Source organism: Clarias gariepinus, chromosome 18 (genome assembly GCF_024256425.1).
Source record: "Clarias gariepinus isolate MV-2021 ecotype Netherlands chromosome 18, CGAR_prim_01v2, whole genome shotgun sequence".
Taxonomy (NCBI): Eukaryota; Metazoa; Chordata; class Actinopteri; order Siluriformes; family Clariidae; genus Clarias; species Clarias gariepinus.
The window spans coordinates 2,170,563-2,195,007 of record NC_071117.1 but is presented as its reverse complement, the minus strand read 5'-3'; the positions used below and the strand labels follow the sequence as shown (position 1 = coordinate 2,195,007).

At 41.5% G+C, this 24,445-nt stretch overlaps 1 protein-coding gene across 2 annotated transcripts; it reads right to left on the bottom strand.

The window, feature by feature from the left end:
* Positions 1-1,199: 1,199 nt before the first annotated feature.
* LOC128506169 (calmodulin-regulated spectrin-associated protein 3) lies at positions 1,200-22,962 on the bottom strand. Of its 2 annotated transcripts, XM_053476480.1 has the most exons (20): positions 22,656-22,962; positions 16,821-17,083; positions 16,568-16,708; positions 16,303-16,389; positions 16,145-16,177; positions 11,569-11,616; positions 8,852-8,990; positions 8,486-8,625; positions 8,296-8,389; positions 7,267-7,312; positions 7,107-7,177; positions 6,976-7,006; positions 5,233-6,839; positions 4,918-5,123; positions 4,518-4,636; positions 4,143-4,432; positions 3,858-3,915; positions 3,649-3,767; positions 2,425-2,543; positions 1,200-2,126 (listed from the first exon to the last, which is right to left on the bottom strand). In XM_053476480.1, exons 1-20 carry the CDS (start codon positions 22,762-22,764, stop codon positions 1,824-1,826), a joined length of 4,023 nt encoding a protein of 1,340 aa, XP_053332455.1. In that variant the 5' UTR covers positions 22,765-22,962; the 3' UTR covers positions 1,200-1,823. The 2 variants fall into 2 exon arrangements, with proteins under 2 accessions (XP_053332455.1, XP_053332456.1); XM_053476481.1 differs by lacking the exon at positions 11,569-11,616.
* Positions 22,963-24,445: the final 1,483 nt, after the last annotated feature.

The following is a 24,445-nucleotide window of genomic DNA, read 5'->3' as shown; positions in this document are numbered from 1 at the left end:
CATGCAGTCGCTGTCTGAAAAGAAAAATCCATAACAATCCCTACAAATTGGCCACAAAATCCTAAAGTCTCTTAACCAATCAATGGCTGGATTTAAGGCCATGTGAATGTTAGGAGATTATTAGCAGCAATGTTTGGTTCATTGTTTATTATCCGACAAACCTTTCAAAAATATCCAAACTAGTCTGTCTCTTTATAAGTGCTCAAGTGGTACGACTCGTACCTTCTTCCTGCCATATACATGCAATTAGGGAAGATTTATATTTCACAAGAAACACCATTAAGGATTTGTCTATTCAGAGGGTAAACAAAAGAGCTTTTATTTACGTGATTTCTAGTCTCCTTGAACCGCAGCCCTGCATGTTTTCCAATGTTTTCACTGGATTGTCAGTCAGTGAGAAGCTGGAAGACACCATGGTAGATTAAGATTAATATCAATTATTTGTATATAGTTCTTGTAGTGGTTCTTATTGTGGCCTCACAACCTCCAGGGTCAAGGGTTTTAGTCCTTCCTCTGGTCTGTGTGCTTGGAGTTTGCATTATCTGGGTTTATTTAGGGTATTCTGGTTCCCTCCCACAGCCCAAAGACATGCAGATTAGGCTAATTAGCATTTTCAAATTGCCCGTAGTGTGGTGTATGCCCTGAGATGGATTGTCACCCTGATCAGGGTGTACCTCGCCTGTTGCCCAAAGTCTCTTGGGATAGGCTTCAGCACCCCCCTCCCCCACCCCACCCCCCCACACAAACACCCTGTACAAGATAAGCAGTATAAAAGATGAATGAATCCCATTTGAAAAGGTGGGGTCAGACTGCAGGGTTAGCCAGGATACAGCACCACCTAAAGTAGAGAGGGTTAAGGGTCTTGCTCAAGGGCTCAACAGTGATAGCTTGGCGGTGTTGGGGCTTAAACCCCCTAACCTTCTGATCAGTTACCCAGAGTCTTAATCATTTGAGCCACCACTGCCCCCAGGATAAGGGTGGAGTGGGAAAGACAGGGTAAGTTGGAATTTTCCACCTTCTCAATCAATCAATTAACATTTATTTATATAGCACTTTACAGCAAGTGCTTCACAACACAAAAATGGCTATAAAATGGCAATAAAAATACAAAAAACAAATAAAACATATTTATAAATAAATAAATGAAAAATATAAATAAAAAATTAATTAGTAGTAATAACAATAATAGTAATAATAAATAAAACAAAATACAAAAAATAATGAAAAAAAAAATTTAAGCCATTCTAAATAAGTGAGTCTTTAGTTTTGCTTTAAACGAAGGGAGGTCCGTAATGTTATGTAACTTAGGTGAAATGGTGTTCCAGAGTTTAGGACCGAACACTGCAAAGAAGCAATCACCCCATTGTTTGCACCTTGACCGAGCGACCACTAGCAGGTTTTGGTTAGCAGAACCACACTGTCTAACACAAGTAGGAAGGTGCCAGACCATTAATTGCATTAAAAACAAACATCAAAAGTTTAAATTGAATCCGGAACTGTACCGACTCCAGTGGAGGGAATACAGGATTGGTGTGATGTGGACCTTCTGACTGATTAAACAGTGAGATCCAGCAGTAAGTACTGCAGAAGTACTAGGAAAACAGGCAGGGCTGTGACTCTTGAGGACCAGGTGTTGCCCCCCTTGGTTTATATGGTGTTCAGGCAACAATTCACCCAAACATGCTAGATAATAAAAAGTTCTATGTTCATTATTGTTCATAGTTCATCATTATCCTCTACACATTCAGATCCATTAAGACAATCCAGGCCCATTAAGAACATCCCACGATGAATCGTCTGTTGTTTCTGGAAGCACCATCTCCTTATTTGGGAGTGGCTGTTTTCTTGGGCGTGCTTTGTTTTTTGGTTTGCCACAAGTGGCCCGGAATTGTAAACGCATCCACACTCATGCTCACAGTGCGAGAGGGCAGCGTGCTGAACTGCTTTCTGTCAGAGTTATACTTGTAAATGGCCTTCACTGAAGAGCAAGGGATGGCACGAGGGCCGACGCCGCACAGTCTCTGCATCTCCTCCGACTGGCCATCCAGGGTGTAGATGGCTCGGAACTGACAGTTGGAGTCACGGAGAAGGATAAGGAAATGGTTAGCTGGGCTTTTCTCCATTTCCTAGGAACAGGAAAGATAAAGTAGACAGGAAGTAAAAAGAGAGGTCTCAGCTTTTATTTGTCTTAGTTGCAATTATTACTACTATGTCACTAGTTTGCTGTTTATTTCTTCATAGTCTACTTCATAAGTTGCACCCACTCTAATAAAATCAGAACATGTCTATTGTGATTTGTCTACTCTTATCCAAATTTGATTTGCGACTTAAGCAACAAGTCTTAGGCATCTCAGAGATACACAGTCTGAGACACCTGGAGTTTATATCTTTAAAACAAATGCTAACATGGAAAGTCTTCTTTACCTCAACGATTTTGTTCTTCTGGCTCTCGTTGACCTTCCCTGCGAGGCAGCAGCGTGAGAGAGCATTGTGGATGATGAACTTGTTTGATTTGAAACTTGGCTCTTTAAACAGTTTGGGTCCTGAGAAACAACCCAAATACAAAAAAAAGTGTTTAGTGAGGTCTAGAGCAGATATTTAGAGTTTATATATGTTTTATTGACAGTCATGTAACTGAGCAGAGGTGGCTCTGGGGTTCTAAACAATTAATCTGCAAGTGAGCAAAGGTCCTGACCCTCAAACTCGTGGTCCGACCTGGAGCTCACTATGGACAGAATCTGCATATGAATGTAATACTGGCTATCATAGGTCCGTTTCCACACATTTAATCAGATCCAGGATCCATTTTGGTCACTTAGTGGATGTAAAATTACTGAGCCCATATGTTTCTTTGTATAAAGTGTTGACACCCACTTTATGACCCATAGTGGTTTATTCTTCTCTCACCATCAATGCTGGGTTAAGAAACCAGAAATCTGCACTTGCCACCAAGGTGATGTGTCTGATAATATGGTCAAAATGACCTAAATCAATTAATTAAAGGCAATTAAAGTAATAAAAGGCACTAGCTGCCATATTGTACCCTGGCTAGAGCTATCCTGCACCACTATCCAAAGGCTACTTGTTAATTTTATAAAACAGACATTTAGGAGTGGACTTAATCTTTTTTTATTATTATAATTTTTTTTCTTGGGATTTTTCTCGATTTTTTCCCTAATTTAGTCCTAGCCAATTACCACCCATCATTAGAGCACTCCCCCATAAAGGCTACAACTGCCAACCAGGGAGGACGAAGAATATCACATTTCTTCTGAGCCACGTGATGCCAGACAACCGCACCTTTCAAACTGCTAACTCACGCAGGAGGACAGTATTAACCGCTCATTCCTGCTTGCGTAAGCAAAGCACCCATTATTGGCTAGAGCAGCGATTGATGTGAAAGTGCTACAGTGCCTCTCATCCCTCCCCTCTGAAAGAGCTTGGCTAATCAGCTGTCTCAATTTTGGGATAATAAGACGAGCTTGTTACCCATAATAGTGTCTCATGTGACTTATACTAATTGTACAGTCACTTATGTTTAGTTGCTAATCAATCTTTTGTTTTAGCTTACAGTGTAAAACACCCTCAAAAACAGGATGTAAAGAAAAACTATAAATACATATACACGCTGCTAATCCATGTCCTCACCAGTATATTCTGTTATTGATGCTGGAGAAGAAGCATTAGAGCCATTTTCCCAGTCCTTCTCTCCTTCCTGATTGGGCAGGCGACCAGGGGACATTAATTTAGAGGGGGAGTCTGAAGACCTACGAGAAATAAAAAACAAAGAGAGAAAGTTTGAAATAGATCATCCAGGACAGAGTGGATATCTCAGATGAAGAGGATGAGGTGGGTACCTGGTGGGTTTGTCTGGAAGCAGGGGGCCATTGGGCTGAACAGGTTTCTGCGGTTCTCCTACAGGGTAACATTTAGAAGGAGAAAAATAAAACAGTAGAACATTGAGTATGTGAGGTACAGCAGGAGCTGTATGGTTGTTTAGGATTATTTGCGTAAATCCAGTTTAAAAAAAAAAAAATTCTAAACTTTTTTATTAAACTCTCAGTTTAAAGAACCATTAATGATTTATCTGGAGTGCTAGATTAGCAGATGTTTTATCGTTGTGTATGTGTTATTGGGTGTGCCTTTTTTCTCCTTGCGTGGTGAGTGTGTGTGTTGTTTCTTGTGGCTGCGTTGTGTCGGTTTCTGCTTCAGGACTTTCTCCAGGTCGGCCATTATCTTTAACTGATGACGTCGCTCATACTCCGACTTGGTGAACCCGCCGCGCCTTTGCGGTGTACCAGGGGGTGTGGCTTGAGGTGTCCTAGGAGCGTTTGAAGTCTGGGGTGGCAGGGGAGGGGCAGATGTACTGGGCAAAGACTGTGAAAGGGGCGGGATCAGAGATGGGAGGAGACTGTCTGTAGAAGACAGATGTCTGCAGGTTGAAAAGAAGTGGTTAGTAAGTGTGGAATATTGTGTGTGTGTGTGTGTGCGTGTGTGTGTGTGCGCGCGCGTCTCACCCTTGATTCTCCTGATCCTGCCTTTCTCTCCGTCTCTTAATCTCATCTGCTCGTCTTTGCTGTCGCTCTAGCAGCAACGCTTTCTTTAGAGCCATTTCCTCCTCTGACAGACCCTTCTCCTGCACACAATAAAAATGTTTTATCCAATAAGATCCATTTCGCATCATTCTAAAAACTCATCATGTTGTTCCTTACTTTCCTAATTTCTATGATTTGTTCTACAAATCTTTTTTTATTTTCCCCTCTACTTTACTTCTTTCAATTTTACCCATTTATATTTCTTTCTTTCTTTCTTTCATGTTTTATTTAGAATAAAGTGTCTAAAACCATTATAAAACATTTCAAATGAAAACTTTGCTATTGGTTCATGTTTTCTAGACAAACTTGCACAGATATGTACCTTATTAAAGAAGAAGCTGACCCCTGCTCTACTTTCTGTCTCTGTCTGGTCACTCATAGAGTCAGATGAGAAGACGTCAAGCTGCTCCTGATCTGTCTCTCCTTCCTCCTGCCTCTGAGAGGCGCTGATGAGCATGTCACTAAAAAATGAGCACTCAGAGGGCGCTCCAGAGCTACTGCCACCACAGACGCTCACAGCACACTCCACTGGAATGAGACCAATAAAAGCCTATTTAGCTTGCACTACCAGAATAAGTCAGAAAATCAGACAAACTAAATAACAATGCTATTTATATTTACAAGAGTGGATATTTACCAGCAGGGGGCAGTGCAGGGTCAGCAGGCTCCAGCTCGAGGTTGAACAGTGGAGTGTGCTCATCGCTGGACCCAGACTCAGACTCTGCACTTTCTTGAGCCGATTGTGGTTGGAGTTGCGCTTCAGGCTCCTGGGGTGTGGGTGGACCTCCAATTCGAAGGGAGGAGTTGGTCTGCACCTGACACTGACTGGGAGAGACACGGCGAAGGTGGGGTAGAGTATCAACATTCTGTTGTGGTGAGAGGATGCGTGTGAGGGGCTGGAAACTGAGGTCAGACGGACGGGTGGAGTGTTGCCTTTTGGGGCTCCTTGGGGGGGTGGAATTGTTGCAAAGTTTACGAGTGGAGGGTTTGGATGTTTTGGGTGATTTAAGGTCACTTTGACGTGATGGTGACCCTGAGGGTGAAAGCTCACGCGTAGACTCACGTGAAAGACGAGGGGGTGTGGCTGAGATTTTTGGACTTGCTGGTATTACCCATGCTTTGCTTGGAGATGAGGTGGATTTAGATGGTGTTGTTTTGGAGGATGAAGGTGCAGATGATTTCTTTCCCATCAGCTTCTGCTGCTGTTCCGTGAGACGCTGCATGTCCTTCTGTAGGGCCTGCAGGGCAGTGGTTAGCTTGGACACAGCTTCGTTGTATTCTACCAATGGTGGCTCTTTCTCTGGTACCTTTTTTGGCTCAACCGAGAATGTCACCTGTTTCTCCAGTTTGGGTGGCGCTATAGCATCTTGTTGTCCATTCTTCTCTACTGTTTCCTCCTCTTTTTTCTTCTCTTTCTTTCTCTTTTCATCCTCTTTCTCCTGCTCTTCTTCCTTTTGCAGTGCTTCCTCCATTTGAGTCAGCCTTTCATCTAGACTTAGTGAATCTGCCACCTCTTTGACCGCATTCCCACCTTCCCCTTGTTGCCGTTGCAGTTGAAGGAAGGCGCTCTTACCAAGTCTCTGTCTTTGTTTGGTAAAAATCGCCTCGATGCGCCTTTTCTGTAATTCAATGGCTTTTCGTTTTTCCTCCAGTTGTGCCCCTAGTTCCTGAGCCTCCACTGTTCCAGCAGGGCTTATCATTCCTGGGCTTGAGGGTTCTTCTGATCCTAGAACCCTGGTAGCCCCTGGAGACTCCGGAAGCCTTTTTCTGCGCTTAGCAAAACTTGTCATTTGGCCTCCTCTAGGTCCATTGGTGGGTGTTCCAGGATCTTCTGGAGTTTCAAAATCTCCGGAACAACCTGTCGGCCTTCTGGCACTAATTCCTTCCCTGCCGATTGGTCTGTACATCATTCCAGAACGGCATGGGGCAGAGCTACTAAGTCTAGTCTTATCATTATCGGGGGAGTGGAGATAAAAACCTGCCGGGGCCCCTTCTGGACGCTGTCGCGGTTCATTTTTCACTGTGTGAATGACTTGCAGTGCCTCCTCAATGGCAGGCAACTCCCCTAGTGGTGCCTGGCCAATCAGCTTACTCAGATCCTCAGGAGGAGTGTACAAAGCAGAGTTTGTTGCCATTGTCAGACTGTCAGTGCTAGCTGAGCGGAACAGAGGATTACCCATGACAACGTCCACGTCACTGTCCAGAGGAAAAGGTATGCTAAAAGCCACAGCAGAGAGAGGACGACTAACAGAAAGAGATAAAGGTTAAAGAGAAGGATATAACAACAAAATGTATTCTTGTTTTCATACACATTTATGTAGAATCTCAATAAGCTCAAAGCAGATGAGCATCTTTTGCACAAAAAGAAGAAGCAGGATACCTGAGCTGTTTTTTAGCCCAGCCTCGGTCCTCTGAATGCACCACAAAGCAAAACAAAATAAGTTATTCAAGCAAGCAGGGCCACATGCATCTTTTTTACTTCATTGTGTTTATTGTGCCATGCTGTCTCACCTGTTCCTCCACCAGAAGATACAGGGGATGACAATGATAAGAAGGGCTGCTTAAGCAGGAATGGCGATCCACTGTGACGAAGCAAATAAAGCAAATTATAAAACATATAAATAACATGCCAGTTCCTATGTCGATAGATACCGACAATTTTGAGAGTTACCCATTGCCATTGATAGGGCTGGTGCAGTCCTCCAAACCTGAGGCATCTAAAGGAAAAAAAGGAGTGCAAAAGATTTGAGTGTATGGAAGTAATTACAGTGGAACCTTGGATTACGAGCATAATATGTTTCAGAAGCGGGCTCACACTCATAAACCAAAGTGAATTTTACCATAAGAAATAATGGAAACTCAACCCAAAAATAATTAATACATAAAAATAAGTAACACAAAATATAAAGTAAAAATATAAAAAAAGCTAAAGTAGAAGAAGAGGAGGAATTAGAATCCCCCTCTTCCTGTTCTCGTCTTACACAGTAAACCCTCCTCCTCTCTTATCTGAGTTTTTCACACACACACACACACACACACACACACAAACATATTAACAGAAAGACTGTTTTATATTAAAAAATAAAACAAATTAACCTGCACTTTACCTGCAGTGTTTCCATTAGAGAGAGAGAGAGAGAGAGTGTGTGTTTGTGTGTGTGTGTGTGTGTGTGTGTGTGAGAGAGAGAGAGAGAGAGAGAGCGAAAGCAAGGGGAGGAGGGGTGTATATGTGTGTGTGTGTGTGTGTATGTGTGATCACATGATGCTCGATTGTGATCACATGATGCTTGGTGTCAAAACAAGAAGCGCATGCGTGATACATGGTACTCAGTGCTTGTAAACCAAGACTTGTTTGTTTTCCAAATAAAAATTTATTTAAAAACTTGTGGAACCACGTTACTCACAATCCAAGGTTTCACTGTATCTTGTCGGTTTGGGTTAGGATTTGGCTTCTAACCACAAAAATGTCATCTAAATACATTGATTTTGTTTGTTTGTTTTGTTTTATGGTCTTGAATTGTACAAATTTCTAATGTTTTACCCTTCAAGGTCAAGAGATGGTGGTTAAGGCTTACTATCTTATCTAAAGTGTCAGCTTTGATACACTATTTCCTTCCTTTTATGCACAATCCTACTACATAAACAATTCAGGTCTTAGTGTTTTATATTTTTAAATAATATAGCAGAACCATGCCTGTACCTGTCAGGTCAAGAGTGTGCACGGGCTTGACGATATCTGGTTTCTTCACTTCAAACACAGCCAGGAGCTCAGCCAAGAAGCACATGATATTGATCTAAGTATAAACAATCAATCATCTCAGTCATCGAGAAATAATAATAAAAAAAAGGGATAGTTTTGTGAAAGTAGAATTTTTCTTCTTTGATCTCACCCGTAGTATGGGTGGGGCATATAGTAGGTCTTCCAACAGCAGGGGGCAGCAGCCTTGCAGATGGTCATTGCAAAACTCTCTGATCAACTGTAGATTATACAAGCTGTCTGCTACTGACATGGTGTCCTTCAAACAAACCTCTAAAAAAGATTAAAAATGACAACACATTTAAGTACAAGAGCTGAACAACTGGTTGGTTGATCAGAGTCAAAAGAGCTGGAGAAGTCCAAGCAGCATTTCAAAAACTGTGTTCTGGAACAAGTGATGCTTGTGATGTCTCTCAACATTGATTCCTCTCTCAAGTCTCTAAAACTTGTCAAAGCAGCTCTTTTTTTGCTATATTGCTGATTGTAACTGATCTCTTACCCTCTAGGGCCAAAATCTGGGGACAGTAGAAGTGTATGGTGGCAGCAATGGCACAGCCGTTGGACAGATCTTTCACTCCGGACACGACTGAAAAAGTGGGAGTCTGTTTGGACTGCACCTTGTCCTTCCTGTAGCGGATCTGGGTTTGGGGGGTAGGGAAAGAAAGCAAGATGGACAGAAACAAGAAACAAGAGATATTCGGATAAGGGGTTGATTGGGGTCCTGAGCCAGACATAACCTGAGTGAATCAGCTCGGTGTGTGATACATAGTGAATCAGATTCGTTTTAGTTCTTTCGAACCTAATTCACTGGCTCCTTTTAAAGAGCTTCTCATGCAAATGAGCCACTTTTGCTTTTATGTCAGAGCAGATTTAAGAGCTCAGTCCCAAAAGCTAGAACTCATACTTAGTTATATACTTTCTAGCACTTTATTAAGTGTCTCAAACATACACATTTATATGCTGGGTGTATATTACCCATAATGTGTGGCGGGTTATATTGGGGGGCGGCGGCGAATGAACATACGAGCATTTATATAGACTCAAATAATTTATAAATTATATAGACTCATTTATAGAGAGGTCAAATAACTATTTAGCATATATGCTGTTTATTTAACCACAGCGCAGGGTTTTACAATACTTTATTGCGTCGGTGACTGTTGATCTTATTGTGCTCTCAAGCATGATTGGCCTCAATATCTGATTTGATTCGTGTCTGGATTCGCTGGATTATGTTCGAGATCACCTTTTTAAGTGGCCTCGACTACACTTCCACATACACTGCACTAGAAATCCATTATGTTTAGTGTTAAATGTGTTTAGTGCACTACCTACACACATCCTTTATGGACATCGTATAGAATTAATCTAGCGTTTGGGACACAGCCGTGACTGGCCACGTGAGTCAATTAGACCTGTTCAGGAGAACCAACAGTTCAGTAACGCAAGGGCAATTGGAATCACTCCTATGATGGAGAGTTTACTTTGGTTTTCGCTTAAGCTTCTGTTAATTAAAGCTATTTTATCTGTACACACAAACACATAGACCTACATTAATACAGCAGAACATTAACACACTCAGAGATTTACAAGACATGTCAAAGCAACACAACACAATCTCTGAAGCCAGCCTACAGGTTGTGTTTTTATTCTACACACACACCCACACACACCCACACACACACGCACACATGCACACAGCACAGCAGAGTAGCAAGACAGGGCCACAGCTACAGGGGGGAACTGGACATTAAGGTGAATTTATGTGTGCTGTGGAGAAGCGTTAATGTGAAGCACAAGCTCGGTTGTGTTCCGCGGCCGAGCGAGTGAGTTATAGAGATGGGCACGCAAGTGCTTCATTTAAACAACTCCTTCAGACGGATACAGCTAATCACATGTGCTTCGTTTTAAACGATTCCTTAAAGATTCCTTCAAAACATCATGACACACAGCACTAAGACCTACACATATTTTCCATGACTTTTGGGTAACTTGCACACTTTATCTGCTGAGTATTTACAACCAAGTAGTAAATAAAATAAATCAAAATGCAACGAGTCTGATTCACTTAAACTGATAGATCCGATAGTGTCCGATCACTAAAGCAGCCCTGATGCCCATCACTACTGTGAGTCAGTGAATGAGTGATGATGTAGAAAAATGTTTTAGAAAACAGAAGTTTTGTTTGTCTAATAAAATAAAAAAATGTACATTTTAAAATGAAGGAAAACAACTTAACTAAGATTACAGCTTTTCCCCAACGAAAGCTGTTAAACGATAAAGAACATCAAAGCAAAAGACTTTAAAATGGGCAACAGAATGACTAAGTGATAAAGTAATCGTGAAACATGAAGGGAAATGGAAACTGAGAGAAAGGAAGAGAGAGATATGTGGGAATACGTTGTGCTAGAGCTGCCAATATAAAATAAATAAATGATATAATAAAGTAATTATAATATTGGTTGTTAATTGTTGATTAATTATGTACAGTATATCATCTGCAAAATTCCATCTTTTGTAGGATGTTCCCAGTCTGCAGGGGTCGGGACCTACTAAACATTTGGCAGGTGCCTTTAACCAGAACAACTTGTGTTTAAATCTCAATGTACATCTGAGCAGTTAAGGGTTAGGGGCCTTTCTCAGGTGCTCCTAGGAAGGCAAACCAGGAACAGGGTGACAGGGTGAAGGGGTGACGGGGTGACGGGGTGACAGGGTGACAGGGTGACGAGCTGCCAGCGGTCACTGATGCACATGAGGGCTGGCCCATGTAGTCTGATTAAAAAAGTGAAATGCTGGCTCTGATAGAAAGGAGTCAGACCACACAGCACTTGACAGTTTGTTGTGTATGGAGCTGCGTGGCTGCAGAGCGCTCAGGGTGATGGACTGATGGGGGATGTACCAGGGTGTACTGACCCGTATCCTCCACTCCATTTAGGTGGGGGGCCTAAATCTTATGGCAGATTTTTATTTGATAATGTGTTGACATAAATATTTATATAATTGATTACACAAAGACCTACTTATTAAACAAACAAACAAAAAAGTATATATTTGAGTTTATTTAACATTAAAATAACTAAATTATTAATTATGAATCAAATGTATACATTTTACATTGGCAGCTTTTGAAGGGGGTATGTTCATGATGTGTGTGTGTGTGTGTGTGTGTGTGTGTGTGCACGTCATGGAGGTAGCAGGCTGGTGTGTATACATTACCACAGGAGGTTTTTTTCCCGACTCCTTCAAACAAAAAGCGATGGCATGCTGGATGCAGGATGGCAGAGAAAGGAGAACAGGCGTGAATGCCACGGCAACCGTCGCCAAGACAACCAGATTCACACACACAGTTACATAAGTAGGAGAAAAAGCAAAAAAACTAAACAAAAAAGGGGCGGAGCCTTAGGAGAGATTCCGCATGCTATGCCCTTTGCCAAATGTCTTTTAAAATTTGATAGGCGGAGATACATGAGATCTCTTGATTTTAGTGCTGAAATGGAAAAAGTTTAGGGATGAAGGAAAATCACAATGATAAAATCCTATTGAAAATCCAGTAACCAATCAGAATGGTTCTGGTAAGGCACGTGTGTGAAACTCCGCCATGCTCCTCCCACACATAAACAAAACAATCAATAATCATACATTATCACCTCAATATACAGTAAAATCACACAGTGTAGATACACACACATACACACTCATCATGTTTTTTAGATACACACTCACCACATGGTGCAGAAACACACTCATCATGTGGTTAGATACACACACATCACACGGTGTAGATACACACTCATCACACGGTATAGATACACACTCATCACACAGTGAACATACACACTCATCACACGGTGTAGATACACACTCATCACACAGTACACATACACACTCATCACACGGTGTAGATACACACTCATCACACAGTACACATACACACTCATAATGTTGTGTAGATTTACACTCATCATACGGTGTAGATACACACTCATCACACGGTATAGATACACACTCATCACACGGTGTAAATATACACTCATCACACAGTGAACATACACACTCATCACACAGTACACATACACACTCATCACACAGTACACATACACACTCATCACACAGTGCACATACACACTCATCACACAGTGCACATACACACTCATCACACAGTACACATACACACTCATCACACAGTACACATACACACTCATCACACAGTACACATACACACTCATCACACAGTGAACATACACACTCATCACACAGTACACATACACACTCATCACACAGTGCACATACACACTCATCACACAGTACACATACACACTCATCACACAGTGAACATACACACTCATCACACAGTACACATACACACTCATCACACAGTACACATACACACTCATCACACAGTACACATACACACTCATCACACAGTGAACATACACACTCATCACACAGTGAACATACACACTCATCACACAGTACACATACACACTCATCACACAGTACACATACACACTCATCACACAGTACACATACACACTCATCACACAGTACACATACACACTCATCACACAGTACACATACACACTCATCACACAGTGGACATACACACTCATCACACAGTGGACATACACACTCATCATGTTGTGTAGATACACACTCATCATACATTGTAGATACACACACATCACACGGTGTAGATACACACTCATCATGGTGTACATGAACAAACACGCACACATAAGCACTCATCACACAGTACACATACACACTCATCACACAGTACACATACACACTCATCACACAGTACACATACACACTCATCACACGGTGTACATACACACTCATCACACGGTGTAGATACACACTCATCACACAGTGAACATACACACTCATCACACAGTACACATACACACTCATCACACAGTACACATACACACTCATCACACAGTACACATACACACTCATCACACAGTACACATACACACTCATCACACAGTACACATACACACTCATCACACAGTACACATACACACTCATCACACAGTGCACATACACACTCATCACACAGTACACATACACACTCATCACACAGTGCACATACACACTCATCACACAGTGCACATACACACTCATCACACAGTGCACATACACACTCATCACACAGTGCACATACACACTCATCACACAGTGAACATACACACTCATCACACAGTGCACATACACACTCATCACACAGTACACATACACACTCATCACACAGTACACATACACACTCATCACACAGTACACATACACACTCATCACACGGTGTAGATACACACTCATCACACAGTGAACATACACACTCATCACACGGTATAGATACACACTCATCACACGGTATAGATACACACTCATCACACAGTACACATACACACTCATCACACGGTGTAGATACACACTCATCACACAGTGCACATACACACTCATCACACAGTGCACATACACACTCATCACACAGTACACATACACACTCATCACACAGTACACATACACACTCATCACACAGTGAACATACACACTCATCACACGGTGTAGATACACACTCATCACACAGTGAACATACACACTCATCACACGGTGTAGATACACACTCATCACACAGTGCACATACACACTCATCACACGGTGTAGATACACACTCATCACACGGTGTAGATACACACTCATCACACAGTGCACATACACACTCATCACACAGTGCACATACACACTCATCACACGGTGTAGATACACACTCATCACACAGTGCACATACACACTCATCACACAGTGAACATACACACTCATCACACAGTGAACATACACACTCATCACACAGTGCACATACACACTCATCACACAGTAAACCTACACACTCATCACACAGTGCACATACACACTCATCACACAGTAAACCTACACACTCATCACACAGTGCACATACACACTCATCACACAGTGAACATACACACTCATCACACGGTGTAGATACACACTCATCACACAGTACACATACACACTCATCACACAGTGAACATACACACTCATCACACGGTGTAGATACACACTCATCACACGGTATAGATACACACTCATCACACGGTGTAGATACACACTCATCACACGGTATAGATACACACTCATCACACGGTGAACATACACACTCATCACACGGTGTAGATACACACTCATCACACAGTGAACCTACACACTCATCACACAGTACACATACACACTCATCACACAGTGCACATACACACTCATCACACAGTACACATACACACTCATCACACAGTGAACATACACACTCATCACACAGTGCACATACACACTCATCACACAGTGAACATACACACTCATCACACAGTGAACATACACACTCATCACACAGTGAACATACACACTCATCACACAGTGTAGATACACACTCATCACACAGTACACATACACACTCATCACACAGTACACATACACACTCATCACACGGTGTAGATACACACTCATCACACAGTGTAGATACACACTCATCACACAGTATAGATACACACTCATCACACAGTGAACATACACACTCATCACATGGTGTAGATACACAAATACACTATGTTGCCAAAAATATTGGCTCGTTTGCCATCACATGCATATGAACTTGAGTAACATCGGCTGTTTAATCCATAGTGGCCTACAGCTATAACACTTAAACTTTTCTGGGAAGGCTTTCCACAAGGTTGAGTGTGGTAGTGGGAATTTTTGACCATTCTTCCAGGAGCACATTTCTGAGGTCAGACTGATGTTGAAGATGGCATGGCTCGCAGTCTCCGCCCTAATTCACCCCAAAGGTGTTCCATCGGGTTGGGATCAGGACTCTGTGCAGGCAAGTCAAGTTCTTCCACACCAAACTCACTCATCCATGTCTTTGTGCACTGGTGCGCAGTCATTTTGGAAGAGGACGGGGCCGTCCCCAACCTGTCCCCACAAAGTCGGGAGCATGAAATTGTCCAAGATGTCTTGATATGCTGAAGGATTAACGCGACGCGCTTTACACCACTGCATCCGATGCTTTGAATTGGACCTTGTGTTGTAAGGCTGGGATGCAGCTCTTCTCCGCACTGTCCTTGATCTGATCTGAAGGCCACATGAAGGTTGAAGCTCTGTAGATATTGACTCTGCAGAAAGTTGGTGACCCCTGTGAGTCTCACTAGAAGTCTTAGCACCCGCTGACCCGCTCTGTGATTTTCCATGGCATGTCACTCCAGCTGAGTAGCTGTTGTTCTCAATCACTTCCACTGTGTCATAATACCACTAACAGTTGACTGTGGAATATTTAGAATAAATATATATTCAAAGTGTATTTGGAATTTCACGACTTGTCTTATTGCCCAGGTGGCGTCCTGTCACACCACCACACTGGACTTTCACAAATTTCATAAATGTTTGTAGAAGCAGTCTGCATGCCTAGAGTCTGGATTTTATACAGCAGTAACCGTGGAAGGGATCGGAACACCTGAATGCAATGATTTTGGTGTGTGTGTGTGTGTGTGTGTGTGTGTGTGTGTGTGTGTGTGTGTGTGTGTGTGTGTGTGTGTGTGATGATATTGTCCTTTATCTCATTATTCTCTCATATTAAACACTTCACCTCTTATCAGGTAACCTCGTCTCATAAACATGTGACCTTCACATTCATTACATTCTACAGCCCAGCGTGTGTTTGTGTGTGTGTGTGTGTGTGAGTGAGAGAGAGAGAGAGAGAGAGAGAGAGAGAGAGAATACTCACTGGAACCAGCTTCCAGTACCAGCGTGATGGACACTGTTACAGAGACACAGTGGAGAGAGAGAATGATTAGTGATAAAGAAATCAATCAACAACAATAGTGTGTGTGTGTGTGTGTGTGTCTGTGTGTGTATGTGTGTGTGTCCGTGTGTGTTACTCACAGATGGTTGAACAGGTTGGAGATCAGTGCTTCGCTGTGTCTTCTGTCCATCTTCTGACTCTGTGGTCTCTCTCAACTTGTGATTCAACTGTCTCACACACACACACACACACACACAGTCATTTTAAAGCAAACTGGTGATTAGTGCACTACATAGTGAATCTCAGCTGTAGGGAACAGTGAACAGGGTGTAATTTGGAACATCTCCCTATTACACCCCAGTGATGAAGGATCAGATGTTACAGAGTCTAAGGATCCAGATTAACCTTATTGATCCAGAAGAGGAGCGAGTTTTCCCAGCTGGTTCCATCCCCAAACTGCTCCGCTTCCTTGGCCATCTTGACCACGCCCACCGTCTCCATGGCAGCCAATGACATCAGGGAATCGATCAGGGCCAAATGAGCTCCCTGCAACCAATCACAGGAGAGGAAACATGAACAACCAGTGAGGAGTGTCAGGAGTAACTTGACCAACATACTGTACACACACACACACACACACACACACACACAGACTCACCATGTTGATGGGGTTGCTTGTCAGCTCGGTGTCCGTGACCAGTGTGTGTGTGTGAGTGTGTACTGGTGACACGCTGTGCTGCTGGAGGATTTGCAGCAGGTCTCCGTGCGAGTGTGTCTGCGAGTGTGTGTGCCGCGGCAAGAGAGACTGATATGCCTGAGAGTACAGCTCACAGGACAGCAGGTGGCGCTCCAGAGCCACGCCCACAGCATCACCATCCTGATCACCAGGTATAGAGTCACTCAGATCTGCTGGAACATCACCTGAAGAGAGAGAGAGAGAGAGAGAGAGAGAGAGAGAGAGCGAGAGAGAGAGAGCGAGAGAGAGAGAGAGAGAGAGAGAGAGAGAGAGAGAGTTTATAGTGTTAAACATTACTAATGATCACTGGGTAGCTCAGCTTTACACCTTCATTTACTCGCTAGATAATAAAAGCAGTCAAACTGTATAAGTGTGTATAAATCTTTACGCATGTCCTGAATAAACATGGACAAGCATATATATAGATGATCTGTGGTCATGTGACTTGAACGTAAAGAAGACTTTCTGCTTCTGCACATGTGTACGGTGTGACATCATCAGTCCCTCTCCAGCAGCACTGGGGTTTTATAGTAGCGCTAGTAACAGCTGCTTAAACAGCTAGAGCTCGCGGTCCGTGTCATGACGCGGTCAGATTAAAGTCAGGTGTCATGACATGCAAACCAGGTGTAGAATTCATCTCTCAGGTCTTACTGTCACAGGTTTCTAAATCTAACAACCATATCTTCACGTTATACATGAGTGTAAAGCTGCAGCAGTGTCGACTGTTTAAACTCTGACATTTATTTTATTATTCTTTATAAGATGGTCAGAAACAGGCTTCCTCGTATAGCAGCGTCCACTCTACACTCTGACAAATCCACTCGTTCACTCTGGATGCATTAAGGAAGAGTGGTGTGTGTGTGTGTGTGTGTGTGTGTGTGTGTGTGTGTGTGTGTGTGTGTGTGTGTGTTTGGAAAAGATATAAAAAGATGGATGTCCACATGAATGACCATGAATTTGCTAACACGCTATAGCTAGACACACACACACACACACACAGATTTTTCTCCTTGTCCTAATTCTGGACGGTCATGGACACTTCTGGACATTCATCTCTTGGCTCGTTGGACATGAGACACTTTAAAATAAGGACACTTTTATGCATATTTTAATTCCCACTTCATTTCCAGACTAAAATTTCTATATTTTTCTATATTTGTACAACTAACTTTGCTTATATTTTTGTTATATTTTTGTTATATTTTTCTTATATTGTATATTTTGTCTTTTTAATTCATATAAAAAAAATTTAAATCATATTTATTTACTATTAATAATCTTTTCTTTCGAAGGTCACAGGCGGTCGTTTCACTGCATCTCGTACTGTGTATGTGACAAATAAAATTTGAATTTAAATTTTTTTTGTGTAAAAACATAACAAAAGTCATCTGATCGTAGCGGGTCTCAGTATTAACCAAATACAACCTTAGATTATCTATAACATGCTATTATTTATTTAACATAAATGAAGTTCAAAAGAAAAAACATGATGGCAATAATGATTACACTCTTACTGCTTCCACAGGATTTAGGAGGGTAAGTTTCAGCCAGGTTCTGCTAATCATCAGCCCTCGATTAACCGATCATCAGCAGTTAATCTGAAAAGGCTTATGTCCAATCTTCCCAGGAGGGGACGTCCCAGCACATTCAGCCCAAGGTCAGACCGTGCAACGTTCAGAGAAATACAAAAAAAACCAAGACCTACACCTCTGACCCTACAGGCCTCACTGAGCATGTTGCATGTTAAAGTCCATGACATCACAATTAAAAGAAGACTGAAACATACAAAGGGGGTTGGCCGGAGAAACATCTTCTGTCTAAAAAGTTCATGCAGTCTTTCAGCAGAAACACCTCATACCCACGTTCAAGCACGGCAGTGGAGGGGTGATGATTTGGGCCTGTTTTATCAGCTACAGGACCTGGAGCACCTGGGCAGCCATTGAGTCGACCATGAACTCTGACCATGACAGCTAAAGCTTGAAATTGATTGAAATTGAGTCATGCAACAGGGCAATGATCTGAAGCACACCAGTAACTTTAGATTAGAGAGGTTAAAAATAAAAGACTCAATGTTTGGAATGGTCTAGTCCAGAAATCTAGACCTCTCGACTCAACTGAAAAGCTGTAGCAGGACATTAACAGAGACGTGCATAAGGAAAAGCTTTGAACTGAAGCGATGTTGTGAAGAACAACAGACCAAAACAATGTAAGAGACTGATAAAGTCATACAGAAAAGGTCAGTAGATTATTTTACTGTAACACACATTTAACACGTTTTTGTTTCTAAAACAGTCTTAATAAGTGCTCTCAAATGAGGTACGATTAGATGACATCATGTCGTGGGGGGATAGGACAGGATCCTCCTTTATAGACCATTGAAGAACATTTCAGTTTTTAGCTTCCTGGATTTAAACAAAGCAGTTTCCTCTACATATTCCTCAGAGACGGTGAAAAGACGAGGGGATGGATTAGAGTTCACTCGCAAGTAATTCAGTGATTTTTTTTGCTGTTTTCTTGCTATGTATTTGTTTTCTGTTTAGGACATTTAGGAAGCATGCTTGTTGTTGATTCCTAGATTAACTGTTTTTGATTAGCAGAACATTTCACAATCTAATGGTCCTTCTTTCCTCCAGCATTCCAGCTTTCCTGTTTTCTGGATGTTCTGGGAACATTTTGTATGAGATTCTAAAGCATTTAAACAAGATTTGTATGAGGGTGTTCAAGTCAAACGTGGACTTGTGAGGACATTTGTGCTGAATGAAGGTGTACAAGCGATTGACATTTACATGCGACTTCAAGTACGGTACGGCGATGAGACTCTTAGCCGCAGTGAAACATTTGAATGATGCAAACGTTTTTAAAGAAGGCTGAACATTCAGTGAGTGGAACACCTAATCCCTGAAAATCAATGGATATGTTGTTTTAATGGATATAACTGTACACACGATCATTCGCCAACATCACGTGCACATTATAGCAAGTCAGCTGGGGTTTATATTGTACAGTCCTGATCTCACTCCAAACCATTTCCACATGTCTGGCCATTAAAGGAGTTCCTGGGAGGCTAGCGTTTCAGACGTGAATCAGACAGGCAGTTTGATCATGAAAACTTTCTACAATGATGGTGTCCAAGTACTAGTGAAACACTGGGATAAGTGTGTTAGTGTAGCAGGGGATTATATAGAGACGTAAGGTGAAAGGTTCCTTCTACGAGCCATCCGACACATCGGGCGATGGATACTCCCCACCCTGGAGATATATCTGTTGTTTCTATGGCAGTTACTCATGAGGTTGGGTTGCCAGCTCAATGCATAGAAAAATCAAGGGAGAGTTATTACTCTCAGATCTGTGTTCTGTTATTCTGCACAATCAGAATCCCTGGTTAGACTTAAACACACTTTGTACGATATTTTTAGGACTGTAGTCCTCTATATATTGTTGGGTAATATGCTGGGAATGTTTAACACGGCTTATACAATGTTTAAAAGACCATAGACTTGTACTTTCCTATTTTCTTATTGTTATAAGACTGGTTTGTGTGCATTTTTTATTTGCTTATGTTGCTGATTACATTAAATATCAAGGTTTAATATGTAACAGACTTGAAACTAGAGGAATTAATATGAAGTAATATGGCTCATACAAAAAAGAAAGTTAATTATAAACTGAGCATGTTGCATGTTAAAGTCCACGACATCAAAATTAAAAGAAGATTGAAAAAGTACAGTTTGTAAGGGTTTATAAAAGTACATGGAAGCACGACTGAGGTTTACAAAACCAAACAGCGTTTCAGCAGAAACACCTCATACGCACATTCAAGCACGGCAGTGGGGGGGTGATGATTTGGGCCTGTTTTATCAGCTACAGGAACCTTTTCAGGACCGTTGCACGTTTATCCCCACGTTATACAACCCGTGCAAAGCGGCCCTGACATTTTAAAACAATGTAGTTTAGATCCTGTTCGTATGATGTAAGCAAACTACTGATTAATATTTGTCAAAATGATCATATTAATGTTATATGACCGTCACAGCCCTGACATTAGGCAGCTTGAGGAGGTCATTACACCCCTGCACCCCTGCACTGCCCTCATGTTACCTGCTTACGTTTATTTCACATCAAACCTTCTGTCTTCTATGGATGGGGAAATTAGGATTAATGTGGTTTGGTTTATTAGATGTTTTTATATGAAAATCTGGTCAATACGATGCAAATTATATTAATAATATATAATATTATATATGTATATATATATATACTATAATATTATAATCATATAATATATAATATATCATATATAATATAATTTTGCTGATCCAAAAGCAGAGCCCTGACACACACACACACACACACCGGCACCGCCCTGCACTACCGGGCCCTGTCCCGAACCGACCTGCACACATCACCTAGTGCACTAGGTAGGGTGTGTTAGAGCATGACGTCACAGCCTAGTGTGTAGTGAATGAGTGAGATTTGGGATCAGGCCTGTGGAAGAGAAGAGCCGCTCTGTCCTTTGTGTACATCTACAGAAAATATTCGGTTTATTCTGTTTTAATGTTTCATCTTTAACACACACTGTACACATCTGGAGACCCAGTCCAGCTGTGTGAGCAAAATAACCACACGGACACAGGCTTACACTGCACATCTGTTTCTGCATTAACCAGCACACAAATGGGCCTCGCAAATGTTACATATTTATACCTAACAAATCAGGACAATGTTTTTCTCTCTCTCACACACACACACACACACACACACCTGCAGTGTCAGGCAATGCACAGGCTATTATATCTAATGCAATAATAATAATAATAATAATAATAGTAATAATAATAATGCCTGTAATCATTCATTAGCCTATCTCAGAGTGTTTCCTGTTTTCTGTTAAATGTGTGTTTTGTATAAATTCGGCGTTTTTGTCTACAAACACGATACACACCGGTTTCTGTTCTGATTCTGATTGTCAGGAGGGTTTGGAGTCGATTCTCTAATCCCAGGCATTGTGACTCAGGAGTCGGATTTTAGGCTTTGGAGTAAATGTCGCAAAATGGATAAGAACTGATCAGTCTAATAAACAGCACTGATTTATATTTAAAAATGAATAAAACTATAATAATAATAATAATAATAATAAGGTAGAGGATGTATCAGCTCAGAAGGTAATGTAATATATTCTCAGATCTAACGGTACTCCTCTTTGTTCATTCCAGTACCAACATGCGGGAGTTTTTTTCTCTTTTTTGTTGTTTTCGTGTTTTTCACTGAACAGGTCCAAACTAAAGCATTAAAGCCTTAATAATAAGCCATATGTTAATATTAATACTGTACAAACTATATGTTAATATTAATACTGTACAAACTATTCCCCTGGATGGGGTCAACACAGTACAGTCCAGTACCTTTATTTCCCATAAATAACTAAAGTAATAGAAGTGTACACTTCAGTATAAATCAGAACCTGGAGTGTGAGACTGATGGACCTGGATATCATTTGATTGGGAATGTAAAGGACCCAAAGGTACCAGTGTGATAAAGGTACTCGGGGTGACACTTCAGATCCTGATTGAACCGACTCTTAGAATCGGACCCTGAGTCGACTCCCACGCGCCTGCGCTAAAGATCAAATGAATGAATAAATAAATAAATAAATAACCCGGCCCACGCGCTCACGCCGCGCAGATTCCCCTCGCCATCACCTGATATGAGAGACAGACAGAGAGAGAGGGTGAGACAGAGAGTAAAGGCGGGTCTGACCTGAGGATCCGAACGCCTTGGTCAGGAGCCAGCGCAGACTGGACCGGGTTCGGGCTCGGTTCGGCTCGTAGCGCTCCAGCGGCCTGATCTCCGGCACCGAGTCCACCATGGTACACACGCACACACACACACACACACACACCGTAATGCGGGAAAATAGTCCTGAGTAATGTGTATGATTATCTCATGTCCGTCTCCCGTTCCCGCCCTGTAACACCCGCAGCGCTGAGATCAAAGCGAGCCGCCGGTCCGCTCCGTCTCACTGTTCCCTCTGTCCTCTCTCTGTCTCCATCACTGTCCTCACACTGTCCTCCACTGTCTCCATCACTCTGTTCTCTCTCCTCCGGCCCGAGAGGAGGATCTCTCACACACGCACACACACACACACTCACACGTCAATCATACACCCCTGGCCAATGGTGTGCTCCTGGTGGGCGTGGCTTCGCACCCTCTTTATTCCCATCTCAATAAAACTGGTGCAATGGTTTCATCCAGTAGTCTAAAATTATTCATCTCATCACTAACTTTGATATAACTTTAAATAATTATAAAGCCTTATTTGTCAGTGTGTATAATAAAATAGATAACTGTACGGCAAATAGCATTAAAATTAAAATAGAGTTAAGCTGTCTCTTCCTGAAATATAACTGAAAGAAAAGGGAAAGAAATACAGAATTGCTCTGCAACTAGAGTGAAAATACCTTTAAAAAATATACTATAATTATTATAATTATTATTATTATTATTAGCCTATTATTATTATAGGTGGCGTAGTCACCTCGCACCTGCAGGGTCTGGATTCAGTTCCCACCTTGGGGTCTGTGTGCATGGAGTTTGCATGTTTTGCCCGTGCTTGGTGGGTTTTCTTCAGGTACTCTGGTTTCGACCCACAGACCAAATACCTGCAGATTAGTCTAACTGGTGTTCACAAACTGCCTGTAGCGTGTGAATGAGAGACATGAAGGCTGACTGCCACCGTCATAAAAATGCAAATCAATAGAACGGTCACCACTGGCCTAGACTCCCTAGAGGAACAGAGGTTCTGATATGGACGGATAGAATAATTATAGTAATAAAAGTATTTATCGCACAAGCTGAATTTATATCATGTTTCTCTTGGGATTTTGTTACTTTTTGTTACTGTTGAATTCTATTATGTAAAGAATATTTTTATTTACTAAAAAATTGTAGTTTATTTCAACTGTACTTTTATGATCAGATACAATTATTTAAAAAAATCTGGACCTGAAAATCAAGATCTGACTGTTTAATATGATTTAATCTGACCTGGAAATACTAAAGTAGAAAAATGGAAATGTAATTATTATTATTATTATTATTATTATTATTATCATCACCCTTTTCCTCCTAATTATTTTATAAAGTAAAACATTTTTAAATCCTGCACCATGACCCCCCTCTAGTGGATCTTGAGGATATGACAGGTTTTTGTGTATAATATAAACAACACTTACACTTATCCATATCCAAATCTCTTTATTCATTATACATTTAATGACTTATTAACTAACTATAATTAAAATGAATGCAGTGTAATTAAAATACATAAGTCCAAGCAGCTCAGCTCAAATCTACAGCTACAGAGGATAAGAATTCATCACTCATTTGTCACTGAAAAAGTAAATAATTTTGAACTCAACTTTATCTAAAAGAACAAAAATGTGCTGCATTAAGGTTAAAAGATCTATTGTACCTCAAGACATCTACAGCTACACTACCAGTCAGGTGGTGACACCGAGTGAACTTCTAGAGTTCCTCTAGTTCTGTAA